Below are 19,103 nucleotides of genomic sequence, written 5' to 3' on the forward strand. Positions count from 1 at the left end.
TACAATATACTAAAATAATAAAAATGCTAAAATATACTTTAAACACAACATGACATTATAAATTGTCCTGAAAAATATACTTTCTATAGTATAACTAAATAAAAATTTAAAATGTAGTGTATGCAAACTGTAGAAATTTTAAAAATATATATATACTGAAGGAGTTTCTCTATTTGATTATTTTATATTATGAATTTATTTCACCGAACTAAAAAATATATTAGTATATAATAACAATTAATAACAAAGTAAAATGTATAAAAAATAATTATATATAAATAATGCCGAATAATAAACCTAACCAAAGATTACAGAGTTACAAAATATATATAACCCTAAAATGTAAATCATATATTTAAAACATTTACGATATATCAAAATTATACATTTATATGATAAAAATTATCTCAACAGAGATTTTTTTTTTTAAAAAGCAAATTCTCAACACAACTATCATTAAATGGGAAGAAGAATCAATAAGAGTTTCTAACCCAATCTCATTCTCTCTTCTCACTGGCTAAGATTTTGACTTTGTATATATATATACCAAAAAAAGAGATCAAGAACAGAAGAATGATGAAACTGTGACAGCAAGTGGGAAGAGCGAGTCCTTTCTACTTTGTTGAATGCTTAGCAACATTTGTGAGAAAGATCAAAAGTATATGTTTGTGTTGGTTGCTCAATAGTGAATCGACTTTACATCACTCATATTTGGTCCACAAGCTTTACTTCTTGTCCTGCAAGTTATCTTTTGATACACTAATGCAGAAAATCTCATATTAAAAAACCAGAAGTGTCTAAAATTTAATGTTAAGTGCATATTCAACTGATCAAGGGACTGAACTTATGTATAATTAGGAAGTTCACACTCCATATAATCTCACTAAGACATGCCGACATTAGAAAGAAGAACTCGTGAACAAACATATCATAAATAGGACACATCAATAAAAAAATTAATATGATATAGAAAATACATTGACTAAAAATTTCTTTTCCTATTGACGTTCCAAGATTTTTTTTTAAATCCTTTGAAATAATTATTTGTTAACTCTTATGGAAAATCATCACAATGTATGATTCTGGTTGATCTATAAACATTTATCTTAAAAAGTAGAGGAGTCACTCTATATTTTATGGTATAATCACGAAAGTGAAATTATACAATTTTTTTTTTTTGAGATAACTTTGATCGAAAATTACCAAAAGACAAATCACCAAAAGAACATTTATCAATAGATGCATGAGCCCTAGTTCTCTACAAATTAAATTTGAAAATAAGTGACTAACACCAAATCATATAATTAATGTGAATCAGTAACCGAAATAGTTTAATATATTTACAACGGTATCAACCAACACTAATTCAGTTCAAATGCTCATCTTCCCTAAAGTAAACACTTAACCAAACATTTACTCATATCGGGTTTACAAAAAACTATTTGTACGGGTCGAGATACAAGGATTTGGAGTGAGTCTTGGGTTCCAGACTCAGTGGCTCGACCACCTAGACCTGCTGACCACATTGTTTACAGACTACCCCAACTTCTTGTTTAGTCTTTTATTAGGAATGATACCAATGAGTGGGATATACAACTTTTACGGGAATTCTTTCACCAAAATGATATCTCTTTGATATTTGAGTTAAAACATTTTCACTCTCTTACTCCGGATGGATATGTTTGGGACCACACAAAATCAGGAGTGTATTCAGTTAAAACCGGTTATGACCTACTCCGATCGACCAAGCTGAGTCTTACACATGAAGCGGTTTTAGAATCGAGTATCACGAGCCTTCAGAGCCATGTGTGGAAGATAAAAGCTCCGAGTAAGATGAAACATTTTTTGTGGCAGGCTATCTCGGGCAGTGTGGCGGCGGCATAGAGGCTCACTTATCGACACCTTGGCACCGCTAGGATTTGTCCTAGATGTGCTGGTCCAGTGGAGTCGATTAATCATCTTCTTTTTGAATGTCCCCCATCCTTGTAGGTTTGGAGTTTATCGGACTATCCGTCCCTTCCGGGTTACTTCCCGAGTACATCTATATACCAAAACATGAACTTTCTGTTTTGGAAGAGAAAAGTGGTGGCTCCACTAAGACCAAAATTCGATATTTTCCCTTGGATCTGTTGGTACATTTGGAAGACGAGGAACGACAAACTTTTTAATGGGAAAGTCGTATCCTCGATCGACACTCTCCAACACGCGTCTTTTGAGGCAGAATATTGGACGAACGCTAACAAAAAGGAGGAGGCAAGCGAGGATCATGACGATCCTCCTACGTCATCCTCCTAATATAGAGATTGAGACAGTGCCCCCTTGGATACCTCAAATCCCTACCTGTCAAATTGATGCGTCATGGATCGATAATGACAGTATCAATGGCTTAGGGTGGAGTCTTAAGGATCAAATGGGTTCTGAATATTTCGGACTACGGGCATGCAGTAGGAGCCTCTCAGCCTTGCACGCTGGATTGGCCAACATTCACGTCAGAGCCCGAGATGTTCCAGAGATTACAGGAGGATTTCGAGGATGTGAGTGTGTCCCATATTCCTCGGAGTAAGAATAATCGGACGGACTCGCTAGCAAAAGAAGTAAGGTCCAAAGGCTATATTTATTTCCATGTAGATCATACCCGGCCAGACGGAGGTGCTCTGTGGAGAATCAGCTCGTCCGACCACCTATTGATCTAGTTTTAAATGGGTAGCTGACAAAAAAAGAAAACTATGTGGATTCAGTTCTGATTCGTCGACTCTCTTGAAAACAAACACTGATACATGAAAAATAGTCATAACCAAAAGGATATAGTAGTCACACTCCATATGAGATTGAAGCATACATGATACATGCTTGCCTAACACTGTTACCTACAACTACAACCGCTATTAGAAATGAGCTAAGTATTGCAAGGAAACAGTGGTGGTCTACTAATGAAATCAAAACATGTGACGTCTCTCTTTCTTGTAGAAATATCTGAAAGATTATTTTGAGCATTAGGTAAAAGCCAATTTCTCGTTGTCTAAAGAAGACTAAATTCAACACAAGTTGGGATGAATAATGTAAAGTTTGATACTTTATGGACTCTAGTGGTTAAAAAGTAACACAAATTTGAAAAACTTGTAATCAACTCAATACATTGAACATTAGGAATGGCAATTACTCTGTTTTGTGTAAAGAAAACTTATAATTCAATCCAAGTTGGGATAGATTCTGACCCGGCCCTGATAATCTCCAAACTGTTTCTGTAGCCTAGTGGTATTATTAGTTAATTTGGAATCTAACAGCGTGAGTTCGATCTGTGGGTGGGATCATTACCGGTTTTACGTTTTGAAATAGCTTCTGGGTCCTTATAAAGTCAGGACCGCTCTCCACTTCTAAAACCTAGTCCTAAGACCCAAAAGACTGTCTTTTTTTTTTTAATCGGTTTTGTCGCCGCCCCTCATCTCACAAACACAAAGGAACAAGAAGATGGAAGGGATCAAGCTCTCTTTCCCACCGGACTCTCCACCACTTTCAGTAATCGCTGCTCTCTCCCTCTCATCCTCTCCGGTAACCATCGACTCCTCCGCCGCAACCACCGTCCCTACTTTCGTCTTCTCCGACGGGTACTCCCTCTTTTCCCCAATCTGATTCCTTCTTTCTCTTTGAAACTAAAAACCCTTTTTTTTTTGTCTTGATTTAGGCGGAAGCTGAGTGGGACATCAGTTCTTCTCCGATACGTTGGTCGATCAGCGAAGTCTCTTCCTGGGTTTTACGGCCACGATGCCTTCGAATCTTCACAGGTCTCAAACACGAACTCTTCTCATTGTAGAAATTTGTTAAAAATGGACAAAGTCTCAACCTTTACTCTGTTTCTTCTTCTCATTGTAGATTTTGTTCTTAAAGTCTCAACCTTTACTCTGTTTCTAATTGTAGATTTTGTTTAAAAAGTCTCAACCTTTACTCTGTTTCTTCTTCTCATTGTAGTTTTTTTGTTTAAAGTCTCGACCTTTACTCTGTTTCTTCTTCTTCTCATTGTAGATTTTGATTTACTTTGTTTCTTCTTCTCATTGTACATTTTGTTTTAAAGTCTCAACCTTTACTCTGTTTCTAATTGTAGATTTTGTTTAAAAAGTCTCAACCTTTACTCTGTTTCTTCTTCTTCTCATTGTAGATTTTGTTGTAAAGTCTCAGCCTTTACTCTGTTTCTTTTTCTCATTGTAGTTTTTGATTTACTTTGTGTCTTCTTTTCATTGTAGATTTTTTGTATAAAGTCTCAACCTTTATTATGTTTCTTTTGCAGATTGATGAGTGGGTAGATTATGCTTCTGTCTTCTCCTCTGGCTCAGAGTTTGAGAATGCTTGTACACGTGTTGATAACTACCTTCAAAGTGGCACCTTTCTTGTTGGTCATTCTCTTTCCATCGCCGATGTTGCTGTTTGGTCAGCTCTTGCTGGTATGTATCCATCATCTTGCTTGAACATAGTTCGTTAGTTGCATTATGCAATGTTCTAAAAATCAGTCCAAATCGTTCATAGCTCTTTTTAAAACCCAATTTAAGCGGATTAAATCGGTTTAAGCTATTCTAAATCGGTTAAAATAGATCTAAGTTGGTCTAATACAATCTGAATTGGTCGGTTAAATCAAGTAAAAATGTTAGTATAAGTCCACAAATTTGTCTGATTTCGTTTTTATATCTAAGTTTTATAATTCATCAAAATAATTTTATAATAAAATCTAAACATTAAAATATCTACTAAATATATATAATAAATGAATAAATAATTCGTTAAAGTTTGATGCATAATCTGCCATTTCTTGAATATTAGTTACAGTCTCTAACACACTGTTATCAGGATCCGGTCCAAGATGGGAGAGTTTGAGAAAATCTAAAAAGTATCAGAACTTGGTCAGATGGTTCAACTCAATATCGCTAGAGTACGCAGAGCCTCTCAACAAGCTAGCTTCATATACTGCGAAGAAGCCTTCAGGGAAGACTGTTTCTGCTGCACCAAGGACCAAGGACCAACAAGCAGACAACGCTAACGACAAAGGAAAGCCTGAAGTGGACTTGCCTGGAGCAGAACTCGGAAAAGTCAAACTCCGGTTCGCTCCAGAGCCAAGCGGCTACCTCCACATCGGCCACGCCAAGGCCGCCCTTCTCAACAAGTACTTCGCCGAGCGGTACCAAGGAGAAGTCATCATCCGCTTCGACGACACCAACCCCGCCAAGGAGAGCAACGAGTTCGTCGAAAACCTCGTCAAGGACATCGGTACCTTGGGGATCAAGTACGACCGCGTGACCTACACCTCCGACTACTTCCCCGACCTGATGGCCATGGCCGAGAAGCTCATGCGCGAGGGGAAGGCTTACGTGGACGACACGCCGAGGGAGCAGATGCAGAAGGAGAGGATGGACGGGATAGATTCCAAATGCAGGAACCATACCATCGAGGAGAATCTGAACCTCTGGCGAGAGATGATCTCTGGAAGCGTGAGAGGGTTGCAGTGCTGCGTCCGCGGGAAGCTGGACATGCAAGACCCCAACAAAGCCATGCGTGACCCTGTTTACTACCGTTGCAACCCTATGTCTCACCACCGTATAGGGGACAAGTACAAGATCTATCCGACGTATGACTTCGCTTGTCCCTTTGTGGACTCCATTGAAGGGATAACGCATGCGCTTCGGTCTAGTGAGTATCATGATAGGAATGCTCAGTACTATAAGGTTTTGGAGGATATGGGGTTGAGGAGAGTTGAGATTTATGAGTTTAGTAGGTTGAATCTGGTTTACACGCTTCTTAGTAAGAGGAAGCTTCTCTGGTTTGTTCAGCAAGGGTTGGTTGGTGGGTGGGATGATCCACGGTTTCCTACGGTGCAAGGGATTGTTCGTAGAGGTTTGAAAATCGAGGCACTGATTCAGTTCATTCTAGAACAGGTAAACATTTTACTTCTCTTTGTTTTTATGTCTCTTTTAAGTGTTCTGTAATAACAATTATGTTTTCATCAATAGTTAGGTGTTTACTAGAGGACTAGCTACTAATCAAATTATTTGGACATAGACCGATTAACAAATTATTGATTTATTTTTTCATATATTTTACATTTATATTATAGATATTTTGGTGTTGTTTAATTATAAATTTTAGATGAATTATAAAAATTAGATATACAAAAAAGAAAGAATTAGACAAATTTTTGGATTTTAACTAACATTAGATATTTTAGTGTTGTTTAATTATAAATTTTAGATGAATTATAAAAATTAGATTTACAAAAAAGAAAGAATTAGACAAATTTTTGGATTTGAACTAACATCATTGCTTGATTTAAACCAATTTAGATTGATTTAAACCCATTTTAAATTGTTTGTTACCTATTTAGAACAGTTTAAATCAATTTGAGTAGCATAAATCAAATATTTAAACTTGATGTTCTGTAATAACAATTATGTTTTTATTAATGTTTCCAGGGTGCTTCAAAGAATCTAAACTTGATGGAATGGGACAAGCTCTGGACTATTAACAAGAAGATAGTTGACCCTGTGTGTCCTAGACATACGGCTGTGATCGAAGAGAGGCGTGTGCTGTTGACACTAACCGATGGTCCTGATGAGCCGTTTGTCCGGATGATACCAAAGCACAAGAAGTTTGAAGGCGCTGGAGAGAAGGCAACCACTTTCACCAAGGGGATATGGATTGAGGGAGCTGATGCGAGTGCCATCTCTGTTAACGAGGAAGTGACTTTGATGGATTGGGGAAACGCCATTGTGAAGGAAGTCACAAAGGACGAGGAGGGTCGTGTCACTGCGTTGTCAGGCGTTCTGAATCTTCAAGGCTCTGTGAAGACTACTAAGCTGAAGCTCACGTGGCTTCCGGAGACTAATGAGTTGGTTAAGCTCACTTTGACAGACTTTGATTATTTAATCACCAAGAAGAAGGTAAGAATCTGTTGATGATGTCTATTGTTTCTACTCTTGGAATCACTGATGTGTTTTTGGTTTGCTGCAAACACAGCTGGAGGAAGATGATGAGGTTGCTGCTTTTGTGAATCCTTACACGAAGAAGGAAACGTCGGCACTTGGTGATTCCAATATGAGGAACCTGCAGCGTGGTGATGTGATTCAGCTTGAGAGGAAAGGCTATTACAGATGTGATGTGCCGTTTGTCAAGTCTTCAAAACCTATCGTCTTGTTCTCAATCCCAGATGGAAGGCAACACCAGCCATTGGCTGCTAATTGAAGAAACTCTTATTGATTCTTCTTCACATTTTATGAAACTTGTATTAAGGAATTTGCTAAAAAAGAAATATCTGTTTTAAGACAAGAATCTTCTTTGCTTTTAGTTTTAAGTACATCTTTTATTACAATGGAGCAACAAAACAAAGAAGAAGAAAGATTGTGTTGTGTTCTGTTCTTGTCTCATTTCTTGGGTTGGTATCTGGACTTGATCTTCTTAACCTGTTTGGGTTTGAACTGGAAAGACTTAACAAGAATGTCTTCAGGAAGAGCACCAAAGAGAGAGGACACAAGCGACTGTGTTCCAGGCAACTGGCTATCAAAAGCTGCTATTACAGAAGCTGGAGCAGACTTAGCAATGTTCTTCTGAAAATGTAAAAGTCCTTTGGGGAAAACGAAGACTTCTCCTTTGTTAACGTATTTGGCGACGAGTTTTCCAGCGGTTGTTACAAAGCCGACGTAGAGCTGACCTTCTAGGACGTAGATGATCTCGGAGGCGCGTGGGTGGACGTGCGGTGGGTTTAGGCCGTTTGGTGCGTAGTCTATGCGGGACATGGAGAGGCCGAGTGTGTTGAGTCCTGGTAGCTTCTCTACGGTGGCTCCGGTTACTATGGCTCCCGTGGAGGTGTTGGAAGCGGCGGAGGGGGAGGCTAAGCCTTGGAAGTAGAAGTCTTCCGGTGTTACTTGTGTTCCGTCCTTGCATGTGTATCCGTTGACCTTGACGGCTTCATTAGTCAAAGATGGAAAAAAGAAAATGTTAAAAATAGGAAATATAACCAAATAAAAAAATGAAAAATATTAATTTTGAAAATAATATTTTGCTGTGGAAATTGAAACACAGGAAAAATGATTTGTTATATGAAATGTAATCAGGAGTTTAAAAATATAAAACAAAATTAATTAAATACCATTGGACAAATCAGCTACACAAATATCTTGAAGCATGTTGGACTCTGAAGCTACGGCCATGGCTGAGACCAACATGGTAACAACAACAACTATATGGGTCGCTACTGACGCCATTGTTGTTGTTATTGTTTATCTTCTGAAAAAAAAGAGCTTCTTCTTGAAGATGAGTGTTTATAATTAAGAATAAATCAACGGATGGAGAATCTTTAAAATTATATGTTCTTATAAGTCCTGAGTCTTTGAATGTTTATTTTTAGACTAATTGTGAAAGGTGTAATTAGGCCTTAACTTAGACAATTAGTTGTTTGTTAATATGTAGGTTAGTTGTGTGATTAACAGAGGGTTGTTTCATTGGAAATAACTTGTCATCCTCCTGGTAATTACAAAAGTCCAAATCACCAAATTCAAAATAATAACTTGTTCCAACAAATAAATAGAAAATGTGGAAGTTGGCTGGTTATTTCTTTATATAAGTTCAATCTTAGTAAAGGCCGACAGAGATTTTTCTGTTAAAATGTCATTGTGTCACAACATACTAATATGTTAATAAATATAAAATAAAGGGTCAATTACAAATGGATATACACTGAGGACTAGCAACTTGCCTCTTTAACAAAACCACATGTTCAAGTTGAGACCATAGTAGATGTTATATATCATCAACCAGGTAAGTCTCACCAAGAAAAACTATAATTTAATAACTCAAATGTACATATATTAATGAATTTATATGTAAACACATGTATCACTTATGTATACAGGTACCAATGAGTTCGTTGACGCAAAAAGTGTGGGATGAAAAGGCTTATTTAAAAGTCAAGTCGCTTCTCAAAACTTTTACAGAGAAGCTTCTTCTATTAAAGGAAGATGTTGAGAAATGATGAGAACATCAAGAGACAAAACTCTATATATGTTTCTAAGTTTCCTCTCCTCTAATCATATTTCTAAATCATATATTCTTCCCCATTAATCTTCTCCATCATGACGGTTAAGGTAAAAAAAGAAACATGATCATACCTACTAATATGAAAGCCATATGGTTTCTTGTCATAACTCATTCGGTTTTATTTGGTTTGGTTTTGAGCAGAAAGTCGAGATGCAAGTGGACATCAACTGTGGAAAATGCAAAAACCAAATCATGCAAGCTGTCACAGAGCTAGAAGGTATTGCTTTTTTTTTTTTCTTAAAAGAAGTGTTAACAAATCCACGGATATAATTGTATAAAGACTGAGATTTTGAATGCAGGTGTGAATCAGGTTGTACTGGATGAAGAGAAGAGCTTGCTAACAGTGGTGGGTACAATGGATCCCATCTGCATTGCAGAACAGCTTAGGAAGATCAAACAGAATCCAGTAGTAGTCAACATTGGACCACCAAAACCTCCAGAGGCCAAACCAGAAAAGAAGCCAGAGTGTTGCAAGCCTTGCCTTCCATACTATAACAATACATGTGACCTTCCATACTACAACTACAATACCCGTGACATGGTATCAGTTAGCACCTACGAAAGCGGAAGCGGCTGCACCATTGTTTGATAAGCTCTTTCCATCTCATTTCCTGCTCTTTGTGGTCAAGACAAAGTGTTTCTCCTGTTATCATGTTTCATAATTTTTGTTTCTCTTCCTGTAATGAATCTTTGTTATTAGCTGAACCAAGGCTTAAAATATTATTGAAAATATATAATTTAACATGTAGATGTGCTTTTACAATGGTTACAGAAACAGAGAAAAAAACAAAAAGCAAATAGACTGCTAAAACTTGGGAACAATCATCACAGTAGATTATCTACTAACTTACACAGCCTTCAGCTTGATAACAACTTGGAATGTGACTTACTTCTTCTTCCTCCCACCACCACCTCCCTTGGCTTTCTTATTGCTGCTCCTTTAGTGTTACTCTCTGGGGTTTCCTAATTACCAAATAAGAAACAGTTTGTCAAGCACCAAATGAACTATGTATATCCAGAAACATGTGAAACACAAACTAGAATGCTTTAATGATCCCACTGATATGCAAGATAGTTTCACTCATTTACAAGTCAAAAGAGAGGATCTTAAGAACTAATGGGTTCAATTAGACAAACCTTTCTCTTAGTTAGCAACTGGCTTGAAAAACGACTCCAGCCTGCGAAATGTTTCATAGAGAAATGAATGGAAGGAGAGTTACAACCTAAGTTCACCACTCATTTGTTTGAAAGGTGCAAACCTTCCTTGTGAGTATTTGTTCTTTGCAGATTTGATTTTCTCTACAGCCTATATAAAAAATAAAAAAAAATGACAAGAATAAACGATTTGAACCTGTATGGTGATGCAGAACAAAGTATGAATAACATTACCTTGGTTACTCTATCTATGTTGAATCCATTTTCATTCACCAAAAACTGAACTATACCCTGTGGCAAAGAAGAAGAAAGAAATCTGAGGTAACTAAAATTATCTTCCTGAAGAATCTAAATGGGTTTTGCAAAGTGCAGCACATTGCGCTTCAGCTTCGGAAGTGGCCTGTATGTATACAAAAGCATCAGTCTCCTCTTTCGAAAATTGAGCAGTTTCAATTATCAGTCTCTTTGGGGCGTGTGCACTGTGTTGTTTTGTCACCTAAAGAGTGGAGAATTACACAAGGTATCATCAAGAGTCCTAGATTCAATTGCTTCGAAGTGGATGGTATAGAAACTAAAGGCAAGCACGGCTGACAATCCTCAATAGCACCAGTCAAATCCGCAGTTGCATCTGCTCTCTTCGAGTACCTGAACCAAGAAGGTTACCAACATAGTAAGCAAAACTCATTTGTGCAGCACTCAAGATACTAAAAGCTTACCGTTTAGCTAGATTTACACAGGCTTGATTCCAGCTTCAAGAAGACGGACTGTTCCATTAAACATCCCTTGCAAATGGCTACAACATTACACAAACAGGAGACAACACATTAACATAAGAACACAAATGCTAAAAGACACAAACAGGGTAACACATGATAGAGTAACCTAGTGACTTCACCAGCTTCATTGGTAAGCATCTCAGTCCCAGTTCTCCCCACCACAATCTACAACATAATCGATTCACTAGGTGTGGGCTTTAAAGTAGTTTAGGCCCATGGGCTATGCATTCTCTTGGTTAGTCAAAGAGTTTTGGTCCTTTGTTGGACTTATTTTGGAGGAAATATGTAAATATTCTAATTAAGAGATCGATGTCGTCCTGTGGCGAGTGATCTTTTAGTTAAAAATCATATGGAGATTGAGCAAAGGAAAATGTACTCGAGTTCCCTGATTAATAAATTTTTATTGTTAAATTATTTGTATTGTAGTCATTATAATATATGCCAGTAAGGAAAAGAAAAAAAAAGAGTTTAAGACTATGACCAATATTAAAAGTACTCGTGTTCAAAACATGCAACTGCATACACACAGTTCTTCTGAATGTTTCAAACACAAATGTTTGAGGTTATAACTTTTTATTGGTAGTTTTATTTTGATATTTTTCCATAAGAACCGACTCTGAACATAATCATTTTAAAAGTAGTGTTGATAACCAACACAGTTCAAATGAAATTTTAAGTTTGTCTAACCCAAGTTTTTTCCCCCGTAAATTAAACACATTTTGTTTCTTTTTTGGAGCTTTAATATGAATTTGATGTAAGTTTTAATTAAGTCCAATATGAAAAGATATGTTTTTGAAAATATTTCAACAAGTTTGATCAATTCATATATAGGTTTTGGTTGTTGTATTGTAGCCAAAACATTTTATGTGAATTATATGTAATTAAGTTTGAAAATATAATATTAATTCGAATATCATTGTTATCGTACGAAATGTTTGTTTTCAAAGATTTTATTATAGTACTCTCGCGTTTTAAATATCAAGCCCCCATGACTGGTTGATTGATAATGCAACTTTATAATATTGCCTTGACACCACCACACCGTTGTCTTTATCAATAAGCTAGATTTTTGTTTACGTTATCGTTAACTCCATCTTAAAACGACAACGATCCTTCTGAAAAATATGATACAAAAACAACCCCATACACACATATATATATGCTCTTTTATTTTAAAGACAAGTTGAGAAACTTAAAACAACAATGATCGAATAAAACAATAGAGCTATAGTGATATTTTTTCTGATTCTAATATAGAAATGAATATTATGATTAAAGTAGGGCCTCGATTATTTTGGCTCACATGCAAATTATGAGGTGTAAGGATAAGAAAATTCCTTTTTTACAAGTCTTCAAAATAAAAATGATCAAGTCATAAACGTTTGCTTTTGAAAATTCTAGAGAGTCTCTGTATTTATATTCTCATTCAACAATTAATCAACTTTGGAGGAAATATTAAAAGAATGGTCTTTTTGGCTTTGTATGACATCGCTTTGTCTCTATTGATACTTGAAATGAAAAATATAAAAAGAAACAAAGAATCATCAATATATTAGAATTAAACTAAAATATATCATCATAAATTTGAAGAATTAATAGAGTCGGACCGAAAATATAGGCATTTCCTTATCAATTATCAAAGAGAGCAAGATAAAGAGAAGCCGTAGGCGTCAGTCTTTCAAATAATAGCCGACAATATATGCAACTTTCATCTCTTCTTTTGATTTTGGTTTACGAAAAAAAAAACTGTATAATTGCTCAGTCACATCATTTTCATATAAGGCTCGATACACAGATATTCAATAAGTCCATGATCATGACCATCATCACCATTTTAAGGCTATAGCATGTCAAAATTTTCATCAATGCACATTTTTACGTTACTCTTGTTTAACTGACAAGTTGGTTGGGGTTAGGCACTTAAACTGATATGTCCTAATTAACTAGTAATAAAATCTTGAATGTAACGACATTTTTCTTTGTTAAACATTAGCTTTTTGCATGGCTTTTCTAGTTTTATCAACACTGTATCAGCAACAAGGGTCCCAAGCATAGGACTTTTGGTCCACCACCAAAAAAACACCAACCCAAAAGCTGCCCTCATGTGAATTATTTTGGGATATTGTCAGAAGAGTACATACACACCTTCGAATTACGTATTCACCATCGTACAAGATCAAGGGTCCCTTCTACCCCCATGACTTCTTTCTTCTTATGTAAACGATGACCATAAATCGAAACCTAGACTAGTTTGTGGAACTTTCAATTGTTATGTTAATTTCCTAGACACTGAGTGTATTAGACTTGTAAAAAGCTTATGGTCATTTATAATTTTATCAATTTTGTATTTCTAAAATAAACTGATGAATGACGATCTCAGAAACAAAATATGATTTGAAAATCAACTATAAAGAAATGTATTAAGTTTGTTACAAAAATATATATTTAGTTCAAAAAATTAAGAAACAAGTATGTGTAAATTAGTCTTCTTTCATGCACGGAAACTTTGAACTCCAATTGGTCTTTCACATGCTCTCTCCTCGTTTTGCATATTACATCTTCCTATTCTCACACGTCGTTTTCAAAACTGTGGGAAATCGATTTTGAGAAGTAAAAACAATGAGTATGAGAACTGTTCACAAGTGAAGCACATTTTTATCACTCTTTCTAAAGGAGACACAAAGATATGGACTTCGATCCATTCTGAGGTATGAAATGTTTCATTCACACATTTTTCACTTATGATTCAATCTCAATAGCTAAACCGGCTAAATCTAGAGAAGTTTTTTGGGATAGAGAAATATCAGGTCTTGACTTCAAATTCTGAAACTCGACAAAAATTAACCGTCTATTATTTTTTCTGTCTACAATCAACTAGAGAAAAAGTAATAATTAGTAAAACCCAAAACTTCTTAGTAAAAAAAAAAGAAATTCTCTAGGATAGCTTTTTAGTTTATTTTCACAAAAATAACTCTCAATAAAGAAAATGACCAAAATAAGTTTTATTAAAGGTTTTTAGTAATTAAACTCCCCAACTAAAGATTAATCGTAAAAAAGTCTCAACTAAAAATTATGTGAAATAAACCCTCAACTTTAATTTCGTTAACATATGTTACCCTCCGTCTAAAAAACCGTGACGGAGGGTGACATACATTAACAGTTTATAAGTTGACGTTTATAATGTTGAAAACTTAGTTGAGTGGTTTTTTTACGATTCTAAAATAGTTGACGGATTTTATTACTAAAAGTCATTAAATGGTTTAAAAACTTTATTATCATTTATACATTGTTTTATATTGATATAAACCTTTAAAACTAATTTATAAATTTTTAAAAAATTACTTTATAACTGATTTATAAAGCTTCAGAAATATTTTAATACATTTACATATGATTTATAAGGTTTCACAATGATTTTATAAGTTTTTACAATTTATGCTACTTGTTAGGATAAAACAATCTAGCATTCTTCGTGATTCTACTGAAACATAAAGTAATACAATAAATCAAAAATAATATATCAAATATATTATTTTATTGATCAAGAAAACAAAAATATAAAGTATTTGTTCAGAAATCAATCAGAATAAAAATAATCATGCATTATTTTTGGGGGATAGGAGGAAGTATGAGTCGGAGGACGGAAATCATGAAAATAGAAAAAAATGCGTTCTACTCTAAATAGAAAGATTGACTTCATAGATGAATTATCCTCGACACTACTTAAAACTTAATATAACTTAGAAACTTTAAATTTTTTGATATTTGACAATGACGACGTAAACACACAAATTTTTTTATATCACTATTGCCAAATATGAAATTATTTAATATTTTGAAGTTATATTAAGTTGTAAGTATTACTAAAAATTATTAATTTAGGATGTATAAATTAATTTTATAATAAATTAATGTATTAAAATTTATAAATTAGTTTTAAAGGCTTATATCAATGTTAAAACAATGTATAAATGATAATAAATTTGTAAACCATTTAATGATTTTTAGTGATAAAACCCCTCAACTATTTTTAAATCGTAAAAAAAACCATCAACTAAGTTTTCAACATTATAAACCCTCAACTTATAAACCGTTAATGTATGTCACCCTCCATCACGGTTTTTTAAACGGAGGATAATATATGTTAACATAATTAAAGTTGGGGATTTATTTCATAAGATTTTTAGTTGGAGGTTTATTTTACGATTAATCTTTAGTTGAGGGGTTTAATTACTAAAAACCCTTTTATTAAAGGGTTAACTAATCTAGACTTATGGTTTAGAGTTAAGAACATCTCCAATGGTGCATCAAAATGAAGGAAAACATCAAAAAATGAGGGAAACTTATCTCCAATAGTACATCACTTTGAGGGAAAAAATGAGTATATGAACAGTATTCCATCAAATTTGAGGGAACACTATTCACAACTTCATTTTGATGTCAAGTTTTTTTTATTTACATAATAATCTTTTATTTTATGACAATCTTTATTTTATGCATAAACAAAACATTAACACTAAACAAAAATTAGATTATTTGTCAAATTAATTTATCCTTTCTTATAGTATTATAAGTTCTAATATTCCATATATCTATAGTAAACGTAATGATTAAATAGTAATTCTAAGATATGTGAATTCCTAGCTTTTACAAAACATATTCCAAAATCATTTTATTGAATTATATTCTAAATTTATGGATATTATCATATTCATAAATGAAAATACGGTCGATATACTTTGTAATGTAAAAAACAAAGAAAAAAATATGAGGCACACTTGTTAATATATGTTTAATAGTACAAATTTGTGGGTTCATTGCTCACGCATGCATCTCGTTGTCCGGAATCACTTTTCCGAATAAGTCCCCACTCCAAGTTAGGATCTATTAACCTCTTCTTAAAGAAAAACACCGCCCATCTTGACCGGGACATTTTTACTTTATTTTCTAGGTTGTGTTTGTTCTTTTTCTGAAATTTTTTTATAATCAGTGAATAACATTTCTCAAGGAAAGATATATAAAAAAATTAACGTGACACTCTATTAAGATCAAACTCATGACAAGGAATAAGATGAAAAATTAACTACATCTAAGCACGCGGAAAAATACATTAGGAGAAAATTTACACAGCCAAAAGCATATATATAAAAAAAGGTGTTTTCACCTCTTTGCCAGGAACCTAAGCATTGTAAATAGTCCTTTCCACCGTGAGTTAAATCCAAGTGGCGGAAGTTACAGCCGCAACCCCTTTACCACTAGGCCAACTCAACCTTGGTAAAAAAAAAAGCATATATATACTTAATTAAATACATGCAGAATATTATATATATTTATATATGTCAATCAAATAAACTCCGGTCCGTGAACGTGGATAGAAAATGAAAAAAAAAACACTATTTAGGCACTCTCTAGCACATGTTAATAATCTAAAGGCTCTGATGAAACGCCATGTTATTAAGCTTCTGAAGGTTTGTACCGTACAAATCAACCTCAGCATTATGCAGTAATCTCGCGGCGCTTTCGTTTAGTGATGACGATGATCCCAAGTAGTACTTGGCAATGTCTGGCTTCACTTCTGCTTTTAAACCAGTTTCTGAACTTTGGTTATGTTCTGTGTAATGAAGAATCTCTGATGGCCATGACTTCATGTCTTGATGATAATGAGGATCCATTACATGATTATTATTATTATTCATGATTTGACTAGCTTCTGTGTAATGATTACCAAAGAAAGCATTATAAATACTGTTTCTCTGAGATGGAACTGTGTTTTTGCAGTAGCTGAGCTCCCAATTGTTTGGAACAGGGTTGAAATTTGAACTCATCTGGTCTAAAACTGTTGGTGTAGTAGTACTTGAACTGAAGCAAAACGCAACGTTTTGATTAGCCGTCGTCTTGATCTCCGGGAACCAACACGGACCTGGTTGTGATGAGATGACCATCGACTGATCATGGTTGTTTATTATCAAACTCGTTGACTTTGATACTTCTGAAGTAGTTGATGACGTCAGCTTCTGATCTATGACGTTAAGAGTTTGAAGGTCGCTTACTAAGGGTTTATGTGTTGTTGGGTCAATGCCTTTTATTTTCAGCTTCTTTTTAAGACATGAGTTCCAAAAGTTTTTGATCTCGTTGTCTGTTCTTCCTGGTAACCTAGTTGCAATCTGAGACCATCTACACAATTCAAAATCGATTCAGACAATGAAATATGTTTCAAATTTTACATTATTATTATATATGTATTCAAAACTCTATATAAATTTGTTGTTAATTTGTTAATTAACCTGTTCCCTAACGCAGCATGGAGCTCAATAATCAAGCTCTCTTCATCTTGAGAGAATGCTCCCCTCTTTAAGTCTGGTCTCAAATAATTTATCCACCTAAGCCTACAATTCTTTCCACATCTCTGTAAACCTATATGATCATACCAACCATAAATATAAACATTTAATACATATCTTTAACTTTTCAAATATAAGAGCACATGATGAAACCAAACCTGCGAGTTTGGGGACAGAACTCCAACAGCCATGACCATGTCTAGTTATGTAATTGAGAAGTTTCTCATCTTCTTCAGGAGACCAAAGTCCTTTTCTAAGCTTTTGCTTATAACAACAGGAATGTCTTCTCATACTTATATATAATATGCATATGAATGAAGCAATTGATATATAAGAGTAATGAAGAAATAAGAAGCAACTGATTTTTTCTTTTTTTGAGAAAAGAGGCTATAGATTGCTGTAAATATAGGGAGTATTATGACATGTGAAGGTTCTATAAGGTGATAGAGGAAGGAAGATGATGGAGAAATTATTATAAAATGAGAGTAAATGTGATTGGCGATTTCGGGTGTAAAACTTTTATAATCCTTTGCTTGATATAATTGACACCTTTTATGGGACCACAATATAGGAAAAAAAAAACAAGAGATGAACTAAAAACCTAGTAGAAAACTGTTTGTTTCCTTTACAAAATAGAAAGAAAAGTGGTTAATATTTTAGAGATCAAAAATCGTAAATTTTTATTATTTTTTTCTAAATATATAGATAAAAAATAAAGTCATACATTGGCTGCAAGAATTTATCTATAAGACTACATTTAAATAACAAATTAACATTATTCTATTTCTATCGTAAATTTATAAAAACTATTACCCTCGTTTTATTACACTGTGGTTTTATAAATTTTCACACACATAAACGTACATACTTAATTTTTTTTGTTGTACTTTCCATTAGTATACTTAAAAAAATTAGTTCTCCACTTAATAACCTAAATACAAAGTGAATTTTGATTTGGAGAACAAAAATAAAACTGTATTGTCTAACGAAAATAGTATAAAACTTAGTGGTTAAAATAAAACGAATGCACACCCTTGTTTTTTTTTAAAAAGAAAGAGAAAACTTAATTTCTCCAGCTGATTAGATGACTATTAATTCTAGTGTTGACAAAAAGTTAGTGTTCAAGGATACAATATACTATGGCCTTTAATTTGGCGCCGGTGGATAGGATTCATGATAACACTCGATTGAGTTTCGCTCCGTCGAATATACCGAGTTGTATAAAAATATATATCTATACTATGACCCAAATTCAGAATTTCCTATAATCAGCAGAAGGAAGAGAAATACTAAAGGGAAGCCATCGGTCTCATATCCATGGAAGCATTGAACGAACTTAAAATTATTTGTCTCCACACAAAAAATACGAAATGTTGATATATAATTTGTTTTGACAAAGAAAATTAATACTTTTGGTACTTTTCTTTTTTTTTTTGAACAAACCATACTTGCATTAAAATTTAAACTGCGTTCATGAGTTCATACAAAGCTGATTTCGCTAGAGAATCAGCCTCAACATTACGAAGGCGAGGAACATGCTTAAAGGAGATAGAGACAAAGGATCTACAGAGGATATTAATATCATGAAGAATGCTTTGGATGTCGATGAGCTTCTCATTTGAAGAAATAGCTGAGATGAGGGTTTTAGAGTCCGACCAGATGGTGATCGATCTACACCCTACCGACACTGCATCAATGAGAGCAGTTTTGACCGCAATGGCTTCTGCTATAAGGGCAGAGCCGACATGGCTGCGGTTTG

General features: G+C 34.3%; 4 protein-coding genes across 6 annotated transcripts; 2 read left to right on the plus strand and 2 right to left on the minus strand.

Moving 5' to 3' along the window:
• Positions 1–3,349: 3,349 nt before the first annotated feature.
• Positions 3,350–7,394, plus strand: LOC103854720 (glutamate--tRNA ligase, cytoplasmic). Its single transcript, XM_009131686.3, has 6 exons — positions 3,350–3,605; positions 3,683–3,782; positions 4,283–4,436; positions 4,837–5,918; positions 6,453–6,920; positions 6,997–7,394. The coding sequence occupies exons 1-6, from the start codon at positions 3,469–3,471 to the stop codon at positions 7,219–7,221; spliced, it is 2,166 nt and encodes a 721-aa protein (XP_009129934.1). The 5' UTR covers positions 3,350–3,468; the 3' UTR covers positions 7,222–7,394.
• On the minus strand, positions 7,023–8,262 carry LOC103854719 (probable germin-like protein subfamily 2 member 5). Its single transcript, XM_009131685.2, has 2 exons — positions 8,126–8,262; positions 7,023–7,942 (listed from the first exon to the last, which is right to left on the minus strand). The coding sequence occupies exons 1-2, from the start codon at positions 8,238–8,240 to the stop codon at positions 7,401–7,403; spliced, it is 657 nt and encodes a 218-aa protein (XP_009129933.2). The 5' UTR covers positions 8,241–8,262; the 3' UTR covers positions 7,023–7,400.
• A 661-nt stretch (positions 8,263–8,923) lies between these two features.
• Positions 8,924–9,822, plus strand: LOC103854722 (heavy metal-associated isoprenylated plant protein 2). Of its 2 annotated transcripts, XM_009131687.3 has the most exons (3): positions 8,924–9,119; positions 9,214–9,289; positions 9,372–9,822. In XM_009131687.3, the coding sequence occupies exons 1-3, from the start codon at positions 9,108–9,110 to the stop codon at positions 9,659–9,661; spliced, it is 378 nt and encodes a 125-aa protein (XP_009129935.1). In that variant the 5' UTR covers positions 8,924–9,107; the 3' UTR covers positions 9,662–9,822. The 2 variants fall into 2 exon arrangements, with proteins under 2 accessions (XP_009129935.1, XP_033140498.1); XM_033284607.1 differs by lacking the exon at positions 8,924–9,119 and having other exon boundaries at positions 9,136–9,289.
• Positions 9,791–17,870, minus strand: LOC103854721 (transcription factor MYB86-like). 2 transcript variants are annotated; one of them, XM_033284552.1, is made up of 9 exons: positions 17,503–17,870; positions 17,288–17,417; positions 11,110–17,177; positions 10,944–11,020; positions 10,603–10,872; positions 10,462–10,518; positions 10,332–10,378; positions 10,210–10,250; positions 9,791–10,035 (listed from the first exon to the last, which is right to left on the minus strand). In XM_033284552.1, the coding sequence occupies exons 1-3, from the start codon at positions 17,633–17,635 to the stop codon at positions 16,430–16,432; spliced, it is 1,011 nt and encodes a 336-aa protein (XP_033140443.1). In that variant the 5' UTR covers positions 17,636–17,870; the 3' UTR covers positions 9,791–10,035; positions 10,210–10,250; positions 10,332–10,378; positions 10,462–10,518; positions 10,603–10,872; positions 10,944–11,020; positions 11,110–16,429. The 2 variants fall into 2 exon arrangements, with proteins under 2 accessions (XP_033140443.1, XP_033140442.1); XM_033284551.1 differs by having other exon boundaries at positions 10,944–17,177.
• Positions 17,871–19,103: the final 1,233 nt, after the last annotated feature.

The sequence above is a fragment of the Brassica rapa genome, chromosome A02 (assembly GCF_000309985.2).
Source record: "Brassica rapa cultivar Chiifu-401-42 chromosome A02, CAAS_Brap_v3.01, whole genome shotgun sequence".
In the NCBI taxonomy this organism is placed as follows: domain Eukaryota; kingdom Viridiplantae; phylum Streptophyta; class Magnoliopsida; order Brassicales; family Brassicaceae; genus Brassica; species Brassica rapa.